At 48.0% G+C, this 25,106-nt stretch overlaps 1 protein-coding gene across 2 annotated transcripts in view; it reads right to left on the bottom strand.

Moving 5' to 3' along the window:
• LOC120913084 (cyclic nucleotide-gated olfactory channel-like) overlaps positions 1 to 22,577 on the bottom strand; it is a 26,732-nt gene extending 4,155 nt beyond the window's left edge. Inside the window, exons 1-7 of one of the 2 annotated variants that reach the window (XM_040322779.1) lie at positions 22,269 to 22,577; positions 19,869 to 20,250; positions 15,590 to 15,700; positions 11,294 to 11,473; positions 9,702 to 9,812; positions 4,396 to 4,502; positions 960 to 1,723 (exon numbers count right to left, since the gene is read on the bottom strand). In XM_040322779.1, the coding sequence (XP_040178713.1) occupies positions 960 to 1,723; positions 4,396 to 4,502; positions 9,702 to 9,812; positions 11,294 to 11,473; positions 15,590 to 15,700; positions 19,869 to 19,981 (1,386 nt within the window). In that variant the 5' untranslated portion in view covers positions 19,982 to 20,250; positions 22,269 to 22,577. The remainder of the gene's footprint in view (positions 1 to 959; positions 1,724 to 4,395; positions 4,503 to 9,701; positions 9,813 to 11,293; positions 11,474 to 15,589; positions 15,701 to 19,868; positions 20,251 to 22,268) is intronic. The other variant, XM_040322780.1, reaches the window with a different exon arrangement.
• Between the last annotated feature and the right edge of the window lie 2,529 nt (positions 22,578 to 25,106).

The following is a 25,106-nucleotide window of genomic DNA, read 5'->3' as shown; positions in this document are numbered from 1 at the left end:
GGTGTAATTGTTTTACACTGTCGGATCTTAAGATGCAATACCGCGGCCGCCGCTGGGGGGGAGTTTGCGTCGTAAACCAGCGTCGGGTATGCAAATTAGGAGTTACGGCGATCCACGACAGTTTTTTGCGTTCGCTACTTCGCCGCTAGTCTAGGTTCCCGTCGCAAAGTTAGTAGTCGTTTTTGGTGCCCTAACTTTAGTCAGCAAACGTATCGCTGTCTAAAGTATGGCCGTCGTTCCCGCGTCGAAATTTAAAAATGAACGTCGTTTGCGTAAGCCGTCCGGGAATACGGAATTACGCTACGCGCGTCGCCGTTCGAAAAAATGACGTCACTGCGCGCAAAGCACAACGGGAATTGCGAAACGGAGCATGCGCAGTAGGTCCGGCGCGGGAGCGCGCCTAATTTAAATGGCACACGCCCATTTGAATTGGCCCGCCTTGTGCCGGACGTCTTTACGATACACCGCCGCAAGTTTCCAGGTAAGTGCTTTGTGGATCGGGCACTAAATCTGAAAACTTGCGGCGGTGTAACGTAAACGGGTTACGTTACGCTGTGCCGCAGCTACGTGAATCTGGCTTTATGTAACTATGTACAAAAAGGGGGAGTATAGCCTCATATAGAAATAAATAGTATAAATAAAATGTACCATCATCCCAGTTACAGTAGAAAAGGGGGAGAGTGGGAGCAAGGGAACTGTAACTATGTAGACTGCCCAGTTCGCCCCAAGAGTGGCACTACACTAAAAGCATAGCGCAAGCCACTGGGACTCTTTTCGTGCTGCCCCCCTGCAAAGTGCTGCCCTAGGCCTAGACCTGGGCCTTGTTGGCCTAGTCCAAGATACAGCATTGGCCCTGGGTATCACAATCAGATTTTTTCCAAAACATATAAAAGTATTTACGGTATCCTGGAAATTGGATATGGGAAATCATGTATTTGAAAATGAAAGGAATGACCCACCTTTCTCAAAGTTTCCAGATGAACATTTATGGCAATTTCGGCTCTCAGTTTGGCAGGGAGATTCTTCAACACCTCCTTTTCATCCACCGTCTTCTCGGCTGTCCAGACGTAGTCAAACCATCGGATGACTTTGGCCTCCAAATCCTTGCTTACTTTTCTAAACTGCATGTAATGCTTGATGGCATCTATTTTACCCTGGAACTCAGTCCTCGTGGCATTCATGTTTGAAATCATGGAGCCCACATTACCAACAATGGTGGCGAAGATCAGAACCCCAACCAAAAAGTCAAAAACGATGAAAACATACTCTGTGTCGGTCATGGGGGTTGGGGAATTTCCAATGGTGGTGAGAGTCAAAGTGGACCAGTACAGACAGTAGACATATGCACGAGTTAGGTAATCATGTTCAGTATCGGTAATATTTGGGTAGACCCATGTATCTGTTCCAAAACCAATGGCCTTAGATATAACATAATAAATGCATGCATTCCAATGTATAATAAGTATAATGTACAAAACTAGGTTAATGATTCTAAAGATATTGGGGTAACTGGTCCGAGTCTCCGTCTGGTCGAAGCATTCAAACATGCGCGGAAAGTGCAGAAGTCTGTTGAAGCGCACCTCTGGCCACTGCAGTCCAATAGCCAAGTAACCGAGATCGGTTGGAAGTATCGAAAGTACATCCAGTTTAAACTGCAAGGTATGGATGTAGTTGTCACTTAGCATTTTTGTATCTCGGACCAACCTCCCCTGTTCCAAAAATCCTTAAATAAAAAGAGAAAAAAGGTAGCTGGTGAGGTCGGAATTTTGCATGTTTACATGGTTATAATGGGCTGGATTCAGGTAGATTTGCGCTTTTTTTACGGAGGCGCAGGGCAACGTTTTTGCCCTGCGCCCCCGCAAATTTACTGTGCTGCCCTTGATTCACGGAGCTGCCCTTGATTTTCTCCGTAAATTGCGTGGGCGCGCCGGCAAAATGCCCGGCGTAAGCGCGCGCAATTTAAATGATCCCGTAGGGGGCGGGAATCATTTAAATTAGGCGCGTTCCCGCGCCGATCGTAGAGCGCATGCTCCGTCGGGAAACTTTCCCGACGTGCATTGCGGCAAATGACGTCGCAAGGACGTCATTTGCTTCAAAGTGAACGTGAATGGCGTCCAGCGCCATTCACGAATCACTTACGCGAACTACGTAAATTTGAAATTTCGCGACGCGGGAACGACGGGTATACGTAACATTGGCTGCCCCTGCTAATAGCAGGGGCAGCCTTACGCGAAAACCGCCGTACGGAAACTACGTAAACTGCGTACGCAGGGCTCGCGTAACGTTGTGAATCGGCGTTAGTATGCAATTTGCATACTATACGCTGAGCACAACGGGAACGCCACCTAGCGGCCATCGCAAGAATGCAGCCTAAGATATGCGGGCATAAGAGCCATATCTTAGGCTGCAGTCGGCGTAACGAGGTTCCTGAATCAGGAGCATTCGTTACGCCGGGGCAAGTAAGCAATTGCGCTGTGTAACTATGGTTACACAGGCGCAATTTGCTTCTTGAATCCAGCCCACTGTTCACAAGAACGGACATAGGTTTAGGAAATGCATTATATTGTCAAAAGTATTGGGACACCTGCTTTTACAGGCGCCTGAACTTTAACCACTTAAGGACTCCTTCACGCCGATATACGTCGGCAGAATGGCACGGCTGGGCTCATCAACGTACCTGTACATTGCCCTTTAAGCCCAGCCGTGGGGTCGCGACCCGGTCCGAAGCTCCGTGACCGCGGGACTCGCGGATCCGATCGCCGCTGGAGTCCCGCGATCGGTCGCCGGAGCTGAAGCGCGGGGAGAGCTGTGTGTAAACACAGCTTCCCCGTTCTTCACTGTGGCGCCGTCATCGCTCGTGTGTTCCCTGATATAGGGAATCACATTTGATGACGTCACACCTACAGCCACACACCCCTACAGTTAGAAACACAGATGAGGTCATACATAACCCCATCAGCACCCCCTTGTGGTTAACTGCCAAACTGCAATTGTCATTTTCACAGTAAACAATGCATTTTTAATGCATTTTTTGCTGTGAAAATGACAATGGTCCCAAAAATGTGTCAAAATTGTCCGAAGTGTCCGCCACAATGTCGCAGTCACGAAAAAAATCGCAAAAACTGGACAGGTCCTTTAGCTGCCTAAAGGTCCGGGTCTTAAGTGGTTAATGGCATCCCAGTCTAAGGCCCCATACACACGATAGAATCCATCCGCTGAAAAATCCCAGCGAATGGGTTTCAGCGGATAGATCCTATGGTGTGTACAATCCAGCGGATCTGTTTCCGCGGATATTTATCCCCTGGGATGGATTCCAGCAGATAAATATTTGCTGACATGCTAAACAAATCTATCCGCTGGAATCCATCCCAATGGATGGATCCGCTGGTCTGTATAGACTCACCGGATCCATCCGTCCGAAGGGATCCCCCGCATGCGTCGTAATGATTCGACGCATGCGTGGTATTCCTTATATGACAGCGTCGCGCACGTCGCCGCGTCATAATCGCGGCGACGCGCGACACGTCATCGCCAGAGGATTTCGCGCGGATTTCAATGCGATGGTGAGTACACTCCATCGCATGGAAATCCGCACAAATCCTCGATCCTCCGCTGGACCGTATTTGCGGATAAATCCTCTCGTGTGTATGGGGTCTTAGTCTTAGTCAATATTCAGTTGGAAGCTATAACAGCTTCAACTCTTATGCTGCATACACACGGTCGTTTTTTGTCTTGTAAAAAAACGACATTTTTTCTCATGAAAAAAAACGACTTTTTTCAAACTTCATTTTAAAAAACAACGTTGCCCACACACCATCGTTTTTTCAAAATGCTCTAGCAAAGCGCGGTTACGTTCAGCACGTACGGCGGCACTCTGTTCCATTCAAGCTCACGTCATAACTTGCTTCTGAGCATGCGCGGGTTTAAAAACGTTGTTTTAAACGTCGTTTTAGCCCACACACGATCATTTTTTATAACACAAAAAATTACGTTTTGAAAAACGACATAAAAAATTTAAGCATGTTCGAATTTTTTTTTTGTCGTTTTTCAGAAGACATAAAACGACGTTTTTCCCCACACAAAATGTCGTTTTTTTTCATCACAAAAAACGACCGTGTGTACGCGGCATTATGGGAAGGCTGTCCACAAGGTTTAGGAGTGTGTCTATGGGAATGTTTGACCATTGGACACGCCTGGTGGTTGAGGACCACTAGTTCAGATAGCGTAGATAGAGTACTATGAAAGTCCCTTACTGGCATTTTTTTTTTTTACATATACAAAGAGCAATCGTTGATGGCTAACACGGTACAATACTCAACTACTGCTAGACGTAACAGCAAAGGCTCACATGATCTATTCTAATAAACTTATGTATTAGTAGCTGTCTAAACTCACCTGTACGGAATCGGATTACAATGTCCATGATGTATATGATGTCACAAATATAGTCCAAGGTAAGCCATACTATAATATAACTGGTTTGAAGGTCATTAAAGCAGGCCCTGCCAAAGAACAAGAAAAAACAATTATTTTAGGGGGGAAAGCTGTAACAGAAAAAAGCTGTACAGCGCCTTGAAAAAGTATTCATACCCCTTCAAATGTTCCACATTTTGTCATGTTACAACCAAAACTGTAAATGTATTTTATGTGATGTTGTGGAAATTTTATGAAGATGTATTTAATATGTATTGTCATAGTGTCACCCAGTGTTAGCACTCCCGCAACCCGCTCTAAAGAGCTGTCTGGGGCGGACTGACGCTGGTTGAGTCCCGTCTGGTAGTGGAAAACTGGAGAGAGATGTTTGCAGAGTGGGGATATGTCTGCTGGCGAAGGGCCCCTGTGCATTGCACAGACGATCGTCTGAGGGGATTGTAGTGAAGTATCGCATGGTGAGTAGAGGTTAGATCAGTGGATCTTAACCTGGGGGTCGGTACCCCCTTGGGGGTCGAATGATGATTTGCCAGGGGTCACCGAATCCTGGGCTGTTCCTGAAGCCTGCACCGCTCTCCCAGTCTTTTTAAAACCGCCCAGGAAGGCTGTCCCTGGAGCCCGCGGCCACCCACTCAGCCACTTTGCAGCCGCCCATTGAGTTCACGGCATGGCTGGGGGGGCAGAGACTAGAGGTCAGCTGACTGGTGAGGAATGTGAAGTGGGAGGGGCTGGAGGACCCCAACCTGATTTTGGCAATCGCCCAGAGGCGATTCAGTTCGCATGTGTTGCGCTATATAAGTTTCTCACTCACTCACTCATAGGTGTCACTGCTGCGAGACACCACAAAGTCGGAGACACAGTGAGTAACACTACCTGTGATTATAGTTGCCATTAAAAGTCCCCACTACAGTTCTCAGATCAGCAGATGGCCTTGATCAAGAGCACCTAAGTTGGCTGATCCCAACTCCCCGCCAGCACTGCCACTGATCCCAACTCCCCGCCAGCACTGCCACTGATCCCAACTCCCCGCCAGCACTGCCACTGATCCCAACTCCCCGACAGCACTGCCACTGATCCCAACTCCCCGACAGCACTGCCACTGATCCCAACTCCCCGCCAGTACTGCCACTGATCCCAACTACCCGCCAGCACTGCCACTGATCCTAACTACCCGCCGGCACTGCCACTGATCCCAACTACCCGCCAGCACTGCCACTGATCCCAACTCTCCGCCAGCACTGCCACTGATCCCAACTCCCCGCCAGCACTGCCACTGATCCCAACTACCCGCCAGCACTGCCACTGATCCCAACTCCCCGCCAGCACTGCCACTGATCCCAACTCCCCGCCAGCACTGCCACTGATCCCAACTCCCCGCCAGCACTACCACTGATCCCAACTCCCCGCCAGCACTGCCACTGATCCCAACTCCCCGCCAGCACTGCCACTGATCCCAACTCCCCGACAGCACTGCCACTGATCCCAACTACCCGCCAGCACTGCCACTGATCCCAACTCCCCGCCAGCATTGCCACTGATCCCAACTCCCCGCCAGCACTGCCACTGATCCCAACTCCCCGCCAGCACTGCCACTGATCCCAACTCCCCGCCAGCACTGCCACTGATCCCAACTCCCCGACAGCACTGCCACTGATCCCAACTACCCGCCAGCACTGCCACTGATCCCAACTCCCCGCCAGCACTGCCATTGATCCCAACTCCCTGCCAGCACTGCCACTGATCCCAACTCCCCGCCAGCACTGATAGGTATGGAGATCGCCGCTCCAGGTGAGCACAGGCAGGTAATCAATGTCCACTCAGGAATCACTTGGGTGCTGGCAATGCATAGAATTAAGCAGGTGGGAGAATGGATGGACAGCCGCACTCCAAAAAGTCTTGTTGAAAAAAGATGTGCTCTTTATTGTAAAAAGGAAAAAATGCACAGCACACAACAGCATACAGTGGGATAGACAGCTGACGCGTTTCGCATTAACAACTAATGCTTAGTCATGCTGCCAGCACTGCCACTGATCCCAACTCCCCGCCAGCACTGCCACTGATCCCAACTCCCCGCCAGCACTGCCACTGATCCCAACTCCCCGCCAGCACTGCCACTGATCCCAACTCCCCGCCAGCACTGCCACTGATCCCAACTACCCGCCAGCACTGCCACTGATCCTAACTCCCCGCCAGCACTACCACTGATCCTAACTCCCCGCCAGCACTGCCACTGATCCCAACTCCCCGCCAGCACTGCCACTGATCCCAACTCCCCGCCAGCACTGCCACTGATCCCAACTCCCCGCCAGCACTGCCACTCATCCCAACTCCCCGCCAGCACTGCCACTCATCCTAACTCCCCGCCAGCACTGCCACTGATCCCAACTCCCCGCCAGCACGGCCACTAATCCCAACTCCCCGCCAGCACTGCCACTGATCCCAACTCCCCGCCAGCACTACCACTGATCCCAACTACCCGCCAGCACTGCCACTGATCCCAACTCTCCCCCAGCACTGTCACTGATCCCAACTCCCCGCCAGCACTGCCACTCATCCCAACTCCCCGCCAGCACTGCCACTCATCCCAACTACCCGCCAGCACTGCCACTCATCCCAACTCCCCGCCAGCACTGCCACTGATCCCAACTCCCCGCCAGCACTGCCACTCATCCCAACTCCCCGCCAGCACTGCCACTCATCCTAACTCCCCACCAGCACTGCCACTCATCCCAACTCCCCGCCAGCACTACCACTGATCCCAACTCTCCGCCAGCACTGCCACTGATCCCAACTCCCCGCCAACACTACCACTGATCCCAACTCCCTGCCAGCACTGCCACTGATCCCAACTCCCCGCCAGCACTACCACTGATCCCAACTCCCCGCCAGCACTGCCACTGATCCCAACTCCCCGCCAGCACTGCCACTGATCCCAACTCCCCGCCAGCACTGCCACTGATCCCAACTCCCCGCCAGCACTGCCACTGATCCCAACTACCCGCCAGCACTGCCACTGATCCTAACTCCCCGCCAGCACTACCACTGATCCTAACTCCCCGCCAGCACTGCCACTGATCCCAACTCCCCGCCAGCACTGCCACTGATCCCAACTCCCCGCCAGCACTGCCACTGATCCCAACTCCCCGCCAGCACTACCACTGATCCCAACTACCCGCCAGCACTGCCACTGATCCCAACTCTCCCCCAGCACTGTCACTGATCCCAACTCCCCGCCAGCACTGCCACTGATCCCAACTCCCCGCCAGCACTGCCACTGATCCCAACTCCCCGCCAGCACTGCCACTGATCCCAACTCCCCGCCAGCACTGCCACCAAGGAGTAAAAATAGAGAATACATGGAAGGGAGAGAAAAAGTGGGGTAGGAACAAAGAACGGGAGAGAAAGAATAAGAGAAAGAAAAAGAAAGATGGCTAGAGAGAGTGATGTGGAAAAGAAAACAAAAATGTAGGATAGAGAAAGGTAAAAGAAAAAGAAAGGAGAACAAAAAATGGTACATCCTAAAATACTGTACGAGTGGAAGGGACTTAGGGTTGCAAAATGTCTGCGGGTTAGGGGCGCAAATTACTTTTCTTGGGTGCTGACAACCCATGGTACAAAAATTATTTTACTGTTAGGGGTCCCGACAACTTGGGAAATTTTATCAAGGGGTCACGGAAGGTTGAGAACCACTGGGTTAGATAATTAAGATTTAGTTATATATTATAATGATGATATAAGTTATATTCCACAGCAACCCGATTCTTCCAGAGAGATGCACTTTTTATTGACTTCCAAAACCCAACACAGTCCAATACTTGCAACAGATGACAAAAATCCAACAGAGTAAATATTACTCAGAGTCCAATCTTTCCTAAATCTGTGCCTTAATAATCATGGAGAGAGACAAGACAAGACTCCAGATTATATTCCCTATACACTGAATGGCGTTGTGTTTTACGTCACCGTGTTCTGACATGATCGTTTTTTTAACTGATGGTGTGTAGGCAAGACTGATGAAAGTCAGCTTCATCAGATATCTGATGAAAAAATCCATCGGATGAACCGATCGTATGTACAGGGCATTAGAGTCTGCAAAAGACTTGAGACTGGGACGGAGGTTCACCTTCCAGCAGGACAACGACCCTAAAGTACAGCCAGAGCTACAATGGAATGGTTTACATCAAAGCATATTCATGTGTTAGAATGGCCCAGTCACAGTCCAGACCTAAATCACATTGAGACTGTGGCCTGGATTCAAGAAGCAATTGCGCCTGTGTAACCATAAGTTACACAGCGCAATTGCTTACTTGCCCCGGCGTAACGAATGCTCCTGATTCAGGAACCTCGTTACGCCGACTGCAGCCTAAGATATGCACGGCATAAGGCTCTTATGCCCGCATATCTTAGGCTGCATTCTTGCGATGGCCGCTAGGTGGCGTTCCCGTTGTGCTCAGCGTATAGTATGCAAATTGCATACTAACACCGATTCACAACGTTGCGCGAGCCCTGCATACGCAATTTACGTTGTTTCCGTACGGCGGTTTTTGTGTAAGGCTGCCCCTGCTATTAGCAGGGGCAGCCAATGTTACGTATACCCGTCGTTCCCGCGTCGCGGAATTTGAAAGTTACGTAGTTTGCGTAAGTGAATCGTGAATGGCGCTGGACGCCATTCACGTTCACTTTGAAGCAAATGACGTCCTTGCGACGTCATTTGCCGCAATGCACGTCGGGAAAGTTTCCCGACGGAGCATGCGCTCTACGCTCGGCGCGGGAATGCGCCTAATTTAAATGATTCCCGCCCCCTACGGGATCATTTAAATTGCGCGCGCTTACGCCGGGGATTTTGCCGGCGTGCCCACGCAATTTACGGAGCTACTGCTCCGTGAATCAAGGGCAGCGCAGTAATTTTGCGGGGGCACAGGGCAAAATCGTTGCCCTGCGCCTCCGTAAAAAAAGCGCAATTCTACCTGAATCCAGCCCTCTGTGACAAGACTTGAAAATTGCTGATCACAGACGCTCTCCATTCAATCTGACAGAGCTTGAGATATTTTACAAAGAAGAAGAATGGAGGAGAAATGTCCCTCTCTAGATGTGCAAAGCTGGTAGAGACACCCCCAAAAAGACTCGCAAAATCCCAATAAAATACATTTACGGTTTTGGTTGCAACATGACAAAATGTGGAAAATTACAGGGGGGTATGAATACTTTTTCAAGGCACTGTATTTAAATGTATTCTTTTACCTTACCTTTAGATTGCAACCCAGACTTACCTCACTATTAACAGGAACCAATTATACAGCACAGGTGCGGCTATGACATAGAGCCACCGATAATACCATTTTCCGGAAGGATCGAGCACAAATCTTTCCGATAACTTCACTCTGCAATTAAATATAAATACACATAATAAAGGTCGATGGAACTTTCAGATGAAATCACATCAAATAAAAAAGTTGTACAAAATCTTACAGTTGGTTCTCTTTAGAAAGTAGCCACAGCCAGAGTAAAAATGCCTCTTCCCTGCCAGCATGCTGTAGAGAAGGACCCTTGCTATTAGTGGGGAAGCAGTAGTCTCTAAGCAGGGGTCCAACACGTCCCCCTGCTGACCAATCAGCAAATCTCATGCTCCCTGCTGAGTTCGAGCAGAGCTTTGGTTGAAGCATGCTTTAGCAGCCTGCGGGTTGGATGTGGCCCTTTGCTTGCCTTTATCTGGCTCTTGGAGGACTATTCCTTCCATTGATGCCAATAATGGGGCACTATTCCCCCCTCTGATACCAATGATGGGACACTATTCCCCCCACTGATACCAATGATGGGACACTATTCCCCCCTCTGATACCAATGATGGGACACTATTCCTCCCACTCATACCAATGATGGGGCACTATTCCTCACACTGATACGACACTATTCCTCCCACTGATACCAATGATGGGACACTATTCCTCCCACTGATACCAATGATGGGACACTATTCCTCCCACTGACACCAATGATGGGACACTATTCCTCCCACTGATACCAATGATGAGACACTATTCCTCCCACTGATACCAATGATGGGACACTATTCCCCCCACTGATACCAATGATGGGACACTATTCCTCCCACTGATACCAATGATGGGACACTATTCCTCCCACTGACACCAATGATGGGGCACTATTCCTCGCACTGATATCAATGATGGGACACTATTCCTCCCACTGACACCAATGATGGGACACTATTCCTCCCACTGATACCAATGATGGGACACTGTTCCTCCCACTGATACCAATGATGGGACACTATTCCTCCCACCGATACCAATGATGGGGCACTATTCCTCCCACTGATACCAATGATGGGACACTATTCCTTCCACTGATACCAATGATGGGACACTATTCCTCCCACTGATACCAATGATGGGACACTATTCCTCCCACTGATACCAATGATGGGACACTATTCCTCCCACTGATACCAATGATGGGACACTATTCCTCCCACTGATACCAATGATGGGACACTATTCCTCCCACTGATACCAATGATGGGACACTATTCCTCCCACTGATTCCAATGATGGGACACTATTCCTTCCACTGATACCAATGACGGGACACTATTCCTCCCACTGATACCAATGATGGGACACTATTCCTCCCACTGATACCAATGATGGGGCACTATTCCTCCCAGTGACACCAACAATGGGGCACTATTCCTCCCAGTGACACCAACAATGGGGCACTATTCCTCCCAGTGACACCAATGATTTTTCAAGCATTTTCTACTCCCAATGGCTACATGGTGATGGTCAGCTGTCTACAAACTTTCATTTAAAAGTAGGTATATCGAGTATTTTTGTCTTACCGTTGGGTTGCCTTGGTTTCGACTTTTCTATCTTGAGTTTCTTTCCCCTTTCCAGTATTTTCCTCTGCAGCTTGCCCTTCAGGTCCCCGGAATCGGTCTAGAAAGGAATCGGGCCTTTGATCCTGATCATGGAGACTCCGCTGGGCCCATTCCCGCAAGACCACCACCAGGCGCACTATCCTAAAGAGTTACATGGAAAAAGTCCGATCAGCCAGTAGATTCTGTAATGAAGACCTGTACATAAAGCAAGATGGATATGAAGAGCAGTGTGTCCGTATGTTACCTAGAACTAGACTACGAGGATGGCACCCCCTAGAGGACTCATGGAGCATCTTACAATGACAGAACATTTCCCCATGGACAGCATTCACCTTCTGGTTATTATTCATATTTCCCTTTATGCCATATTTGAAACTCTGTAACTTATTTTTTGCATTTGCGGATTGTCACTTGCCACACGTTGCGGATTGTCACTTCACCTGCCACCAGATGCGGAATGTCACTTGCCACGTCACCTGCCACACATTGCGGATTGTCACTTGCCATGTCATCTGCCACTCGTTGCGGATTGTCACTTGCCACTTCACCTGCCACCAGATGCGGAATGTCACTTGCCACGTCACCTGCCACACATTGCGGATTGTCACTTGCCTGCCACCAGATGCAGATTGTCACCTGCCGCATGTTGCGGATCGTCACTTGCCAGGTCACCTGCCACACATTGTGGATTGTCACTGGCCTGCCACCAGATGCAGATTGTCACCTGCCACATGTTGGAGTTTGTCTCTTGCCATGTCACCTGCCACCAGATGCGGAATGTCACTTGCCACGTCACCTGCCATACCTTGCGGATTGTCACTTGCCACGTCACCTGCCACCAGATGCGGAATGTCACTTGCCACGTCACCTGCCATACCTTGCGGATTGTCACTTGCCATGTCACCTGCCGCATGTTGCGGATTGTCACTTGCCAGGTCATCTGCCACTCGTTGCGGATGGTCATTGCCACTTCACCTGGCACCAGATGCGGAATGTCACTTGCCACGTCACCTGCCATACCTTGTGGATTGTCACTTGCCACACATTGCGGATTGTCACTTGCCACACATTGCGGATTGTCACTTGCCTGCCATCAGGTGCAGATTGTCACCTGCCGCATGTTGCGGTTTGTCACTTGCCAGGTCACCTGCCACACGTTGCGGATATTCACTTGCCATGTCACCTGCCACACATTGCGGATTGTCACTTGCCAGGTCACCTGCCACACTTTACGGATTGTCACTTGCCTGCCACCAGATGCAGATTGTCACCTGCCACATGTTGTGGATTGTCACTTGCCAGGTCACCTGCCACACATTGTGGATTGTCACTTGCCTGCCACCAGATGCAGATTGTCACCTGCCACATGTTGCAGTTTGTCTCTTGCCATGTCACCTGCCACACATTGCGGATTGTCACTTGCCACTTCACCTGCCACCAGATGCGGAATGTCACTTGCCACGTCACCTGCCATACCTTGCGGATTGTCACTTGCCATGTCACCTGCCGCATGTTGCGGATTGTCACTTGCCAGGTCATCTGCCACTCGTTGCGGATGGTCATTGCCACTTCACCTGGCACCAGATGCGGAATGTCACTTGCCATGTCACCTGCCATACCTTGTGGATTGTCACTTGCCACACATTGCGGATTGTCACTTGCCACACATTGCGGATTGTCACTTGCCTGCCATCAGATGCAGATTGTCACCTGCCGCATGTTGCGGTTTGTCACTTGCCACGTCACCTGCCACACGTTGCGGATATTCACTTGCCATGTCACCTGCCACACATTGCGGATTGTCACTTGCCAGGTCACCTGCCACACTTTACGGATTGTCACTTGCCAGATCACCTGCCACACATTGCAGATTGTCACTTGCCTGCCACCAGATGCAGATTGTCACCTGCCACATGTTGCAGATTGTCACTTGCCACTTCACCTGCCACCAGATGCGGAATGTCATTTGCCATGTCACCTGCCATACCTTGCGGATTGTCACTTGCCACACATTGCGGATTGTCACTTGCCACACATTGCAGATTGTCACTTGCCTGCCACCAGATGCAGATTGTCACCTGCCACACATTGCGGATTGTCACTTGCCTGCCACCAGATGCAGATTGTCACCTGCCACACATTGCGCATTGTCACTTGCCAGGTCACCTGCCACACTTTGCAGATTGTGACTTGCCTGCCACCAGATGCAGATTGTCACCTGCCACGTGTTGCGGATTGTAATTGCCATGTCATTTGCCACTCGTTGCGGATTGTCACTTGCCACTTCACCTGCCACCAGATGCGGAATGTCACTTGCCACGTCACCTGCCACACGTTGCAGATTGTCACTTGCCACATCACCTGCCATACCTTGCGGACTGTCACTTGCCTGCTAAGGTGGTGTTTTGCTTGTCTCTTGCTTCTTTGTCCCAGAGTCAGGCAGCAGTGACATAATGTAATCTCTCTGCTGCCTGCACAGTGAGGGCAGGAGTTACTGCAGGGATGCGGGGCGGTGAGAGATGATGTCATCTTTCTGCTTCCCTGCCTGTCAGCGCGCTGATTGGCCAGCTGCCCACTCACACCTAGCCTGCTCTCTCACCCGCCCATACACCGAGCCACCGGGCAGCCCGGTCAATCAGCTTTCTCACCTGCCCGCCCACAAACCGCCCCGCCCATGGAGCCGCCCACTCTCTCATCCGCCCGTGGAGTCGCCCGCTCTCTAATACGCTTGCGCAACAAATTTATCGGGGGTGGCAATTGCTCCGTTGCCCCCCCCCTGGATCCACCCCTGACCACATCTCTAAAGTTGGAGAAGTTGGAGAGCTCCAATATTGAAAGATCAGCTTTGGAGCTTGGAACAGTGCTCTGGACACATACCCGTATTTGTCCATTATAACCTCATCCAGTATACCCAATAAGCACGGTTTAGGGTCAAGAGAGACAGTTACTTGAAAAGCATTGTTGTTGGTGTTTACTATGCCAGTCCAAAAGCGGTGCAACTTTGGGCACCGCCAAAGGAGATGTATCAGCTCAGTTGCATCTCGCACACAATGGGTCTGGGCGGAGTCCAAGAGCAAACGATTTAAGTTGGGGTACGATGAACCCATAATAATATATATAGTTGGGACAGTCTTTGGGTTAAAGATGAGTCATTTAAACGATTCCACGCTATGGCGATTTTCCTTCCTCTTCCCAAAAAATCCCAATGCATGACCGTGTCCCACTCAAGAGATGAATCAATGTCACGACTACCACCAACGCAGGTGGTCAGACACCAGGGCTCAAGTCCTGTGGGAACGGAGTTCCTGCACTTTTTTCACAGTCCTTTGCAGGACTAGAGCAGCCGAGAGCAGCCGAGCCACTCGGGCCAATCCTTCACTAAGCGGCGATGCTCAGCTCGAGTCACTGTCAGGGGCAGGCGAACCTTATTAATCCTTTATGTTCCTGGCCCCCTCCTGTATATGGATTCATCAGGTAGTGTGCGGGTATTCCCTCACTTCCTCGATGCCGCAATGTCTCCTGGGAGCTTTTGTCATTGTTCCCAGGAGACATTGCGGAGGTTTGCCGCGAGTTATCGCGGGATTTAGAAAGAACTTGCGGTTTATTTATTATGCATATGAGCGTATAATTTTTTTTATTTTTTTTGGTGGCGGAGTGGATCTTGGGTGGGAGTTCCCACACTTTTTTCCCCAGGACTTGACCCCTGTCAGACACTATAGCTGGCTACTGTGTGCTTCACCTATAGCAGCCCCCTTCCCCTTAAAGCAAACAGGCCTACTGGAACTTGTTTGCCCCCAGGACTTATACACCATGCTATAGTGCCTGGCCACACCACGCCAGGGCCGATACAAACTAAGCAAACAAACAGACTACTTACAATTAGCAAACAGATAGCACACCTCCCAACTTTTTGAGATGGGAATGAGGGACACCTATCAGCAAACGTATGTAGGCATAGGACACACCCCTTGCCACACCCCCTAACCACTTCAATACTGGCGTATTGTCATATGACATCCACGAGGTGGCTCTGCCATCCTGGGTGGACGTCATATGACGTCATTGGGCCTCCCGGCTGCTAGGGGTCCCGTGGGTGGCGATGCACATGCCTTGTGACCGCGATGTCCGCCAGGTGCCCGTAATCGGCAATCACACCGCCTCTCCTTTGGCGGTGTAAACACAGAGATCCACGTCCTGTCAGGGAGAGGAGACCGATAGTGTGTATATATAATGTATATTATCATTCATGTTTCTTACCTGGACAGAGCGCCCCTCCCTCTAAAAGACGCCTGTGACACCCCATCATCATGATCTTGGGAAATGACCCTTTGTAGCTCAGAAGAGGTGTCATCGCACACTGATAAAGGCCTGAACGACATAAAAACATAAGACAGCAGATTTAATAAAGCTTTTATCATATTGTTATCAGCAGACAAATACTTTGTACACTAAATTAACCACTTCCATACCGCGCCTATTCTGGCACTTCTCTCCTTCATGTAAAAAATCATAATTTTTTTGCTCGAAAATTACTCAGAACCCCCAAACATTATATATATATTTTAGCAGACACCCTAGGGAATAAAGTGGCGGTCATTTCAACTTTTTATCTCGCACGGTATTTGCGCAATCATTTTCCAAACGCCTTTTTGGGGAGGGGGGGGGAACGGTTTCATGAATTAAAAAAAATAACAAAACAGTAAAGTTATCCCAATTTTTTTGTAGAATGTGAAAGATGATGTCACGCTGAGTAAATAGATACCTAACTTGTCACGCTTTAATATTGCGCACACTCATGGAATGGAGCCAAACTTCGGTACTTAAAAATCTCCATAAGCGGCACTTTATTTTTTTTTTACAGGTTACCAGTTTAGAGTTACAGAGGAGGTCTAGTGCTAGAATTATTGCTCTCGCTCTAACGCACGCGGTGATACCTCACATGTGTGATTTGAACGGCGTTTACATATGTGGGCGGGACTTACGTGCGCGTTCGCTTCTGAGCGGAAGCTACTGGGGACAGGGGCGTTTTATTTATTTTTTTGATATATATATATTTAATTTTAATTTTACTTTTTTTTTATTTTTGCACTTTTTTTACTTTTTTTGTAATCACTTTTATTCCTATTACAAGGAATGTAAACATCCCTTTGTAATAGGAATAGTGTGCAACAGGTCCTCTTTATGGAGAGAGGCGGGGTCAATAAGACCCCACATCTCTTCTCCTCCAGGCTGGAAAGCATGAGATTGTGAATTTTTTTTTACCGATCTTATGCTCTCAGCCGCGATTGCAGCTTTGTTTACTTCCGGGCAGTGGCGGCTGGTGCTCAAAATTTTTGGGGGGCGCAAACAAACAAAAAAATTGCAGCCTCACTGTGCCCATCAAATGCAGCCACTGTGCCATCAATTGTCACCACTGTGCCATGCCATCAAATGCAGCCACTGTGCCATCAATTGTCATCACTGTGCCATGCCATCAAACGCAGCCACTGTGCCATCAATTGTCACCATTGTGCCATGCCATCAAAGGCAGCCACTGTGCCATCAATTGTCACCACTGTGCCATGCCATCAAACGCAGCCACTGTGCCATCAATTGTCACCACTGTGCCATCAATTGTCACCACTGTGCCATGCCATCAAACGCAGCCACTGTGCCATCAATTCGCACCACTGTGCCATGCCATTAAACGCAGCCACTGTGCCATGCCATCAAACGCAGCCACTGTGCCATCAATTGTCACCACTGTGCCATGCCATCAATTCGCACCACTGTGCCATGCCATTAAATGCAGCCACTGTGCCATGCCATCAAACACAGCCACTGTGCCATCAATTGTCACCACTGTGCCATGCCATCAAACGCAGCCACTGTGCCATCAATTGTCACCACTGTGCCATCAATTGTCACCACTGTGCCCTTTAATTGTCGCCGCTGTGCCCTTTAATTGTCGCCGCTGTGCCCTTTAATTGTCGCCACTGTGCCTATTGTCGCCACTGTGCCTATTGTTGCCACTGTGCCCATTGATGTCGCCGCTGTGCCCTGTAAAGTGCCCCTTTCCCCCCCCCCCGCCCGGCACTTACCTTTACTGGAGTCAGCCATCCACGTCCCTCGATGTCTTCTACCGCCCTCGATGACTGACAGGCGTCTCAGCCAATCAGGTTACCGGTAGCCAGAATCGGCCAACCTGATTGGCTGAGACGCCTGTCAGTCTTATCCAAGGAGCGCATCCCTAGTGTGTTCCTTGTATAAGCTTCCAGGACCCGAGGGCTGTACTCGGAAAAGCCTATCAGAGCCGTTGGCTCTGATAGGCACTTCCGTACAGCCAACCTACTGCCGTTATTCAGATGGCTGGACATGAGCGCCGACCACCTGAATAGAACAGCGGCAGCGGCGATGATAACATAGATTCGTGCAATGCTTGAATCTATGTTATTAGACTCAGTGGCGGTGAGAGTCAGAGGGGGCGGCGCTCCAGCGCCCTCTATGGACGAACCGCCACTGCTTCCGGGTACCTGGGCGTGACGTCACAACATCACGCCTGTGCCTCCGACGGTCATAGAGATAACCAGTGACCATCTGGTCACCGGAAATCTCGATGCTTTTCATTCGGTGTTGACGGCCGATTCGTTCTCTGGGCCTCCGATGGCACGGGAGATCCCGGAGAAGCACTGGATGCCGGCGGGAGGGGGGGGGTGTCTCCTCCCGCCGCCTGTAAGAATGATCAAGTGGTGGAACTGCCGCTATGATCATTCTTATGGTGCGCAGAATCGCCGCCTGAAAAAAAAAGGATATCTGAATGATGCCTGTAGCTGCACCCATCATTCAGATATCCCCCACTGAAGTCCAGGACGTCATATGACGTCCTATGGTACGGAAGTGGTTAAATTATTAAATAGCTAGTTAGTGAAGCTTTTTTTTTTTAGTTTGTCAGTTTAAAAAAAAAAAAAGATTAAATATTAATGGTAAGAAAAATAGGCTTAGTCATGAAAGGGTTAAAGGATAATTGTACAAAAAAACAAGATTGGTTGAACCCACAATTGCACTTTGAATGACAATTGCGCGGTCATCCAACGCTGTACCCAAATGAAATTTTTATAATTTTTTTCCCACAAATAGAGCTTTCTTTTGGTGGCATTTGATCACCTCTGCAGTTTTTATTTTTTGTTAAAAAAATAAATAAAAAAAACTGATTTTCTTTTAAAAATAAATGGTATTTTTTTATATTTTGTTATAAAATTTTGCAAACGGGTAATTTTTCTCCTTCATTGATGTACGCTGATGAGGCTGTATTGATGGGCTGCACTGATGGGCACCGATAAGGCGGCACTGGTGGGCACTGATGGGCTGCACTGGTGGGCACTAATAGGCTGCACTGCTGGGCACCAATAGGCGGCACTGGTGGGCACCAATAGGCGGCACTGATAAGCGGCACTGGTGGGCACCAATAGGCAGCACTGATAAGCGGCACTGGTGGGCACTGATAGGCGACACTGAGAGGTGGCACTGATGGGTGGCACTGATGGGCATTGATAGGTGGCACTGGTGGGCACTGAGAAGTGGCACTAATGAATAAATGACTTGTATAGTGCTACACATGCAAACTGAATCGCCTCTAGGCGCTTTTTGCAGCCAGTATCTTCCTGGCTGGTGTGGCCATTTACCCCGTAGGATCATGACACGCTTGGGACACACAGTCGTACGCACATATATACATATATATACTGGGCCAATTTGGCCAGGATCCAATTAACCTACCAGCATGTCTAATAGGTGGCATTGATAGGTGGCACTGATAACTGGCAGTGATGGGCACTGATAGGTGGCAGTGATGAGCACTGATAAGTGGCAGTGATGGGCACTGAGTAGGAATAATAGGCACTGATCGGTTACACTGACAGGCAGCATTACTAGGTGGCACTGATTGGCATCACAGGTGGGCATTGATAGGTGGCACTGCGGGCATTGATAGGTGGCACTGTGGGCACTGCCACAGTGCTTTTATGGGCACTGATGAGGCTGATGTGCCTCCTTCCTCTTCGGGACAGATGTCCCTTGTAAACAAGTTGGGGATCGGCTTTTTTTTCTCCTCACGCTGCCAGAAAAAAAAACGATCCTTTGTTTACATCACGTGATCAGCTGTCATTGGCTGACAGCTGATCACGTGGTAAAGGGCGGGGACTAGCCCCTTACACAAATCTGTGATCCACCGAGTCTCAGTGACTCGGTGATCACATCGCGTGCCATGCAGGAGAGGACGTCTATTGACGTCTTCCCAGATTTTCAGGCCCACGCTGTAGCCTTCATCTGACTATAGCGCGGGCCTCTAGTGGTTAAGAATTATTCTTATAAAAAGCGACTCCAAAGAAGGATTATATGAGTTATGAGCGTTACTAATAACAACAGTGGGGATACAATGATTCACTCTGTGTCAGAATAATTCTACTTATGTAATAATAAAGAATAATAAGAAAGAATAATAAGGTTTAATTACAGGAGATATCAAATTATTGACATCTGTTCTTTGTGGGTTTCTCACCTACTGCGGCAGTTGTCTGCAGGTTCCTCATCATTTTCGATTGGTGTCTTATTGGCTGACCGCGGGTGTAAGTTGGGGGACGAGTTTTTCTGAAGATTTGTCTGGCCAGTCATCCTCCATGGGAGCGTTCAGAGAACATCAGTACAGGGGAGAGAGCGTTCAGAGAACATCAGTACAGGGGAGAGAGCGTTCAGAGAACATCAGTACAGGGGAGAGAGCGTTCAGAGAACATCAGTACAGGGGAGAGAGCCTTCAGAGAACATCAGTACAGGGGAAAGAGCGTTCAGTCAGAGAACATCAGTACAGGGGAGAGAGCCTTCAGAGAACATCAGTACAGGGGAGAGAGCGTTCAGAGAACATCAGTACAGGGGAGAGCCTCCTGCTGGGGGGAGAAAGATGTTAGTTTAAATAGTAAAATGTTTCTTTAAACATTTATAAAAACCCAACAACGATACATTGGTTATTGATACATACTATTGAATCACAAGAGTTCCTATTCTCAGCCCTAGAACTGCAAAAATATATTAACTTTCTTTCTACCAATGATTTTTTTTGCTGTAATATTCATAATACAACACCAGGGCTGGTGCAACGATTTTTTACACCCTAGGCAAAACCTAATTTTGCCGCCCCCCCGCTGGCCTCACCCCTGACTCCACTCAGGCGCACTCAGTGTGCCGTTAATGAATGGGACCATGCTGTCCCTGACGGCTCCTGCGCGCATGCGCAGGAGTGAAGTTATCGCTGCTCCGGCCAGTCACAGGGCTGGAGCAGTGATACCCAGAAGTCACTCCGGATATCATGGCGGCAACGGAGGAGAGGAACGAGGTAAGTAATCGATCTGAGGTAAGTAATTCCTAATGAGCTAGTATGCTATGCATACTAGCTCATTATGCCTTTCTCTTGCAGGTTTTTTTTTTTAGGAAAACTTTCAGAGGGTTTACTTCCTCTTTAAGGGAGCAAATAGTGCTCATTCGATAATGAAGTACAGATACATGTGATCCAGTCAGTGAGTACATATCAATAGAGGAGTTTCAATGTTACCTTCTAAATTTCATTATAACGACTAGAAGTCAACTAATATTTTCAGGGAGCTCAAGGAGCAGGTGGTATAGTGCAATCTCAACCAACCCATGGATTCCAGATCTTATGAAACTTCTTTTTGGGCATCCTCTGGCCTCATACGTCAATTTATATAGAGGTATAGCTTAACGGACTATTGGAAGCAGGGCCGCCATCAGGAATTATGGGGCCCCTTACACAGATTCAGGCATGGGCCCCCTGGGAGCGGGAGGGGGGCGCTGCTAATTGAGAAAATTGAGAAGCGAGGGGGGCCCTTTACAAAAAAAAAGAAATATATATAAAATAAAAATTAGAAAAAAAAGGGGGGGGGGTAGCCATCCGGGGCCCTGGGGACCTCTGGGCCCTTTAATAAAAAGGAAAAAAAAGAAAAATATATATTTAAAAAAAAAAAAAAACTTTTTATAAAAAAAAAATATATATTTTTTATAAAAAAAAGGGGGGGGTTGCCATCTGGGCCCTTTAATAAAAAATAAATAAAAAAATATATAAAAATATATAAAAACAAACATTTATAAAAAAAAAGGGGGGGTTGCCACATGGGGCCCTGGGGACCTCCGGCCCACTTAATAAAAATAAAAAAAATATATATATATATATATATATATATATATATATATGAAAAAAAAAGAAATTATATATATATATATATATATATATATATATATATATATATATATATATATATATATATATATATATATATATAAGGATCTGGGCCCTTTAATAACAAAATAAAAAAATAAAAAAATAAACATTTATAAAAAAAGGGGGGGTTGCCACATGGGGCCCTGGGCACCTCCGGGCCCTTAATAAAAAAAAATATATATATATATATATATATATATATATATATATATATATATATAAAAAAAAGAAGGATGTTGCCATCTGGGCCCCTCGGGACCTCTGGGCCCTTTAATAACAAAATAAATAAAAAAATATATAAAAAAAAACAAAAAAATAAACATTTATAAAAAAAGGGGGGGGGGTTGCCACATGGGGCCCTGGGGACCTCCAGGCCCTTAATAATAATAATAATAATAATAATAATAATATATATATATATATATATATATATATATATATATATATAAAAAAAAAAAAAATATATATATATAAAAAAAAAAAAAAAAGGATGTTGCCATCTGGGCCCCTGGGGACCTCCGGCCCCCTTACAGGTGTACTGCCTGTACCCCCCTGATGGTGGCCCTGATTGGAAGCCAGAAGGCTACAGTATAGTAGGTGAGGATTGGGATTTCCATTTTTTATTCAGGAAGAATTTCTACCACCATCACCGGCCCAAACTACGGAACTCACCTTCATGCCATCTTAATACTTGCCGTTGCCTGGTCCTCTGAGATGCCGGTTATTGGTTTATCCATAAGATTTCCACAAAAAAAAATCATAGTACAAAAAAGCGTAGAAGTCTAAACAGTATTCTTCTCTCTTTCCAAATAGGATGGGATCTTTCCAAGTACTCTTTTCATTGACAATACCTTACAGCTCTCCTAGGGGAACCTCTTCTGCTGCCAACATCACTGGCCGTCCCACCATTGGCTTTGCTGGGCACCTCAGGTCGTCTTTTACATCTTTCTGTCTTCCTTCGACCTTTCTGTCCAAGACGAGTGTTCTTTATCCGTGGCTCTCCCCTCGCTCTCTCCTTCCCTCCACCTTTCTGTCCAAGACGAGTGTTCTTTATCCGTGGCTCTCCCCTCGCTCTCTCCTTCCCTCCACCTTCCTCCTGTTTGTTTTCTTGTTAATGAAGGAGACTAATTACTCTCTAGGGTCGGTACTAGCGCACCTAGAGGCTCAGCTCGGAGGAATGGTGATCAGATGTTCCTCCTATGCAGAGATGGATCCTACGTAGGGTTGGCTATATACCAGTAATTTTTTTATTTTTTTTAACCACTTAAGGACCGGACCAATATGCTGCTAAATGACCGAAGGGGTTTTTACAATTCGGCACTGCGTCGCTTTAACAGACAATTGCGCGGTCGTGCGACGTGGCTCCCAAACAAAATTGGGGTCCTTTTTTCCCCACAAATAGAGTTTTCTTTTGGTGGTATTTGATCACCTCTGCGGTTTTTATTTTTTGCGCTATAAACAAAAATATAGCGACAATTTTGAAAAAAAATGCAATATTTTTTACTTTTTGCTATAATAAATATCCCCCAAAAAACATATATAAAATGTTTTTTTTCCTCAGTTTAGGCCGATACGTATTCGTCTACCTATTTTTGGTAAAAAACAATCGCAATAAGCGTTTATCGATTGGTTTGCGCAAAATTTATAGCGTTTACAAAATAGGGGATAGTTTTATTATTTATTTATTTTTTACTACTAATGGCGGCGATCAGCGATTTTATTCGTGACTGCGACATTATGGCGGACACTTCGGACAATTTTGACACATTTTTGGGACCATTGTCATTTTCACAGCAAAAAATGCATTTAAATTGCATTGTTTATTGTGAAAATGACAGTTGCAGTTTGGGAGTTAACCACAAGGGGGCGCTGTAGGAGTTAGGGTTCACCTAGTGTGTGTTTACAACTGTAGGGGGGTGTGGCTGTAGGTCTGACGTCATCGATCGAGTCTCCCTATAAAAGGGATCACTCGATCGATGCGCTGCCACAGTGAAGCACGGGGAAGCCGTGTTTACATACGGCTCTCCCCGTTCTTCAGCTCCGGGGAGCGATCGCGACGGGGCAGCTATAAACAAATAGCCGCGCCGTCGTCCCGGATCGCTCCCCGCGGGAATCCGACCGCCGCATGTAGCGCGCGGGGGGGGGGGGTCCCGATCGGACCCCCGACCCACGTCTAGGCAGGGACGTACAGGTACGCCAATGTGCCTTTCCGTGCCATTCTGCCGACGTATATCTACATGCGGCGGTCGGGAAGTGGTTAAACTAACCATCGTTTTCATCCATAGTGATGAGGAAAATCAAAGGATGGAAAACATTTCTGGAACAAACCAAATTCGAAAAAAAAAAAAAAACAGGGGCCAGATTCACATACATTTAGATAGGCGCAGCGTATCAGAGATACGCTACGCGCTGTAACTTACTTTTGAATTCTTTAAATCCACAAAGAATTTGCACCGTAAGTTACGGCGACGTAGTGTATCTCTCGGCGCGTAATTCAAATCAGCGGGTAGGGGGCGTGATTCATTTAAATGAAGCGCGTCCCCGTGCCGAATGAACTGCGCATGCTCCGTTTCGAAATTTCCCGCCGTGCATTGCGCAAAATGACGTCGCAACGACATCATTTTTTAACTTAGACGTGAATTACGTCCATCCCTATTCACGGACGACTTACGCAAAAAAAAATATTCAAATTTCGACGCGGGAACGACGGCCATACTTAACATGGCACGTCTATCTATACGCCGCAAAATAGCAGCTTTTACTATACGCCGGAAAAAGCCGACTAGAGACGACGTAAGAGAATGCGACGGCCGCGCGTACATTCGTGGATCGTCGGAAATAGCTAATTAGCATACCCGACGCGGAAAACGACGCAAACTCCACCCAGCGGACTCCAAAGTATTGCATCTATGATCCGAAGGCGTACGAAGCCATACGCCTGTCGGATCGAACCCAGATGCCGTCGTATCTTGGTTTGAGGATTCCAACTAAAGATACGACGCGGGAAATTTGAAAGTACGCCGGCGTATCAGTAGATACGCGGGCGTACTCGCTATGAGGATCTGGCCCCCTGGGTTTATTGTAGAGCGCCAAATCAAATGTAAAATCAGCATGGCAATTGAAGAGTTTTCAGTAGTAATAGTTTATTGAGCAATTTCCATACAAAACAAAGTACAGAGATTGTAACTGAATGTGGGTGGAATTGATACTCTGGCTACACCATATTGTGGCACTTGTGCGCCAGGAGTACCCTTTGCCAGAGGCATACTCATCCAGCGCTCTAATCGGCTCTAATCGGCTTCCAAATGGTTAAACATCGGGTGCACAGGCTGTGCGTTCCCTGGTTAAACAGTGCTGTGTTAGGGATTGTTCCCTAACACTGACCTGCCTCTCAGCCAATCAGGTGCACCGGGTCTGGTTACCATTCACCTGATTGGCTGAAGCGGCAGGCTTGGAAGGACGAGAGGAGGAGCTGGCGGGAGAAGAGTCTTCCTCATCGAGGAACAAATG

This window comes from Rana temporaria, chromosome 9 (assembly GCF_905171775.1).
Source record: "Rana temporaria chromosome 9, aRanTem1.1, whole genome shotgun sequence".
NCBI lineage: Eukaryota > Metazoa > Chordata > Amphibia > Anura > Ranidae > Rana > Rana temporaria.
Note: the sequence above shows the minus strand (reverse complement) of the source record. Positions and strands in the feature narration are given on the sequence as shown.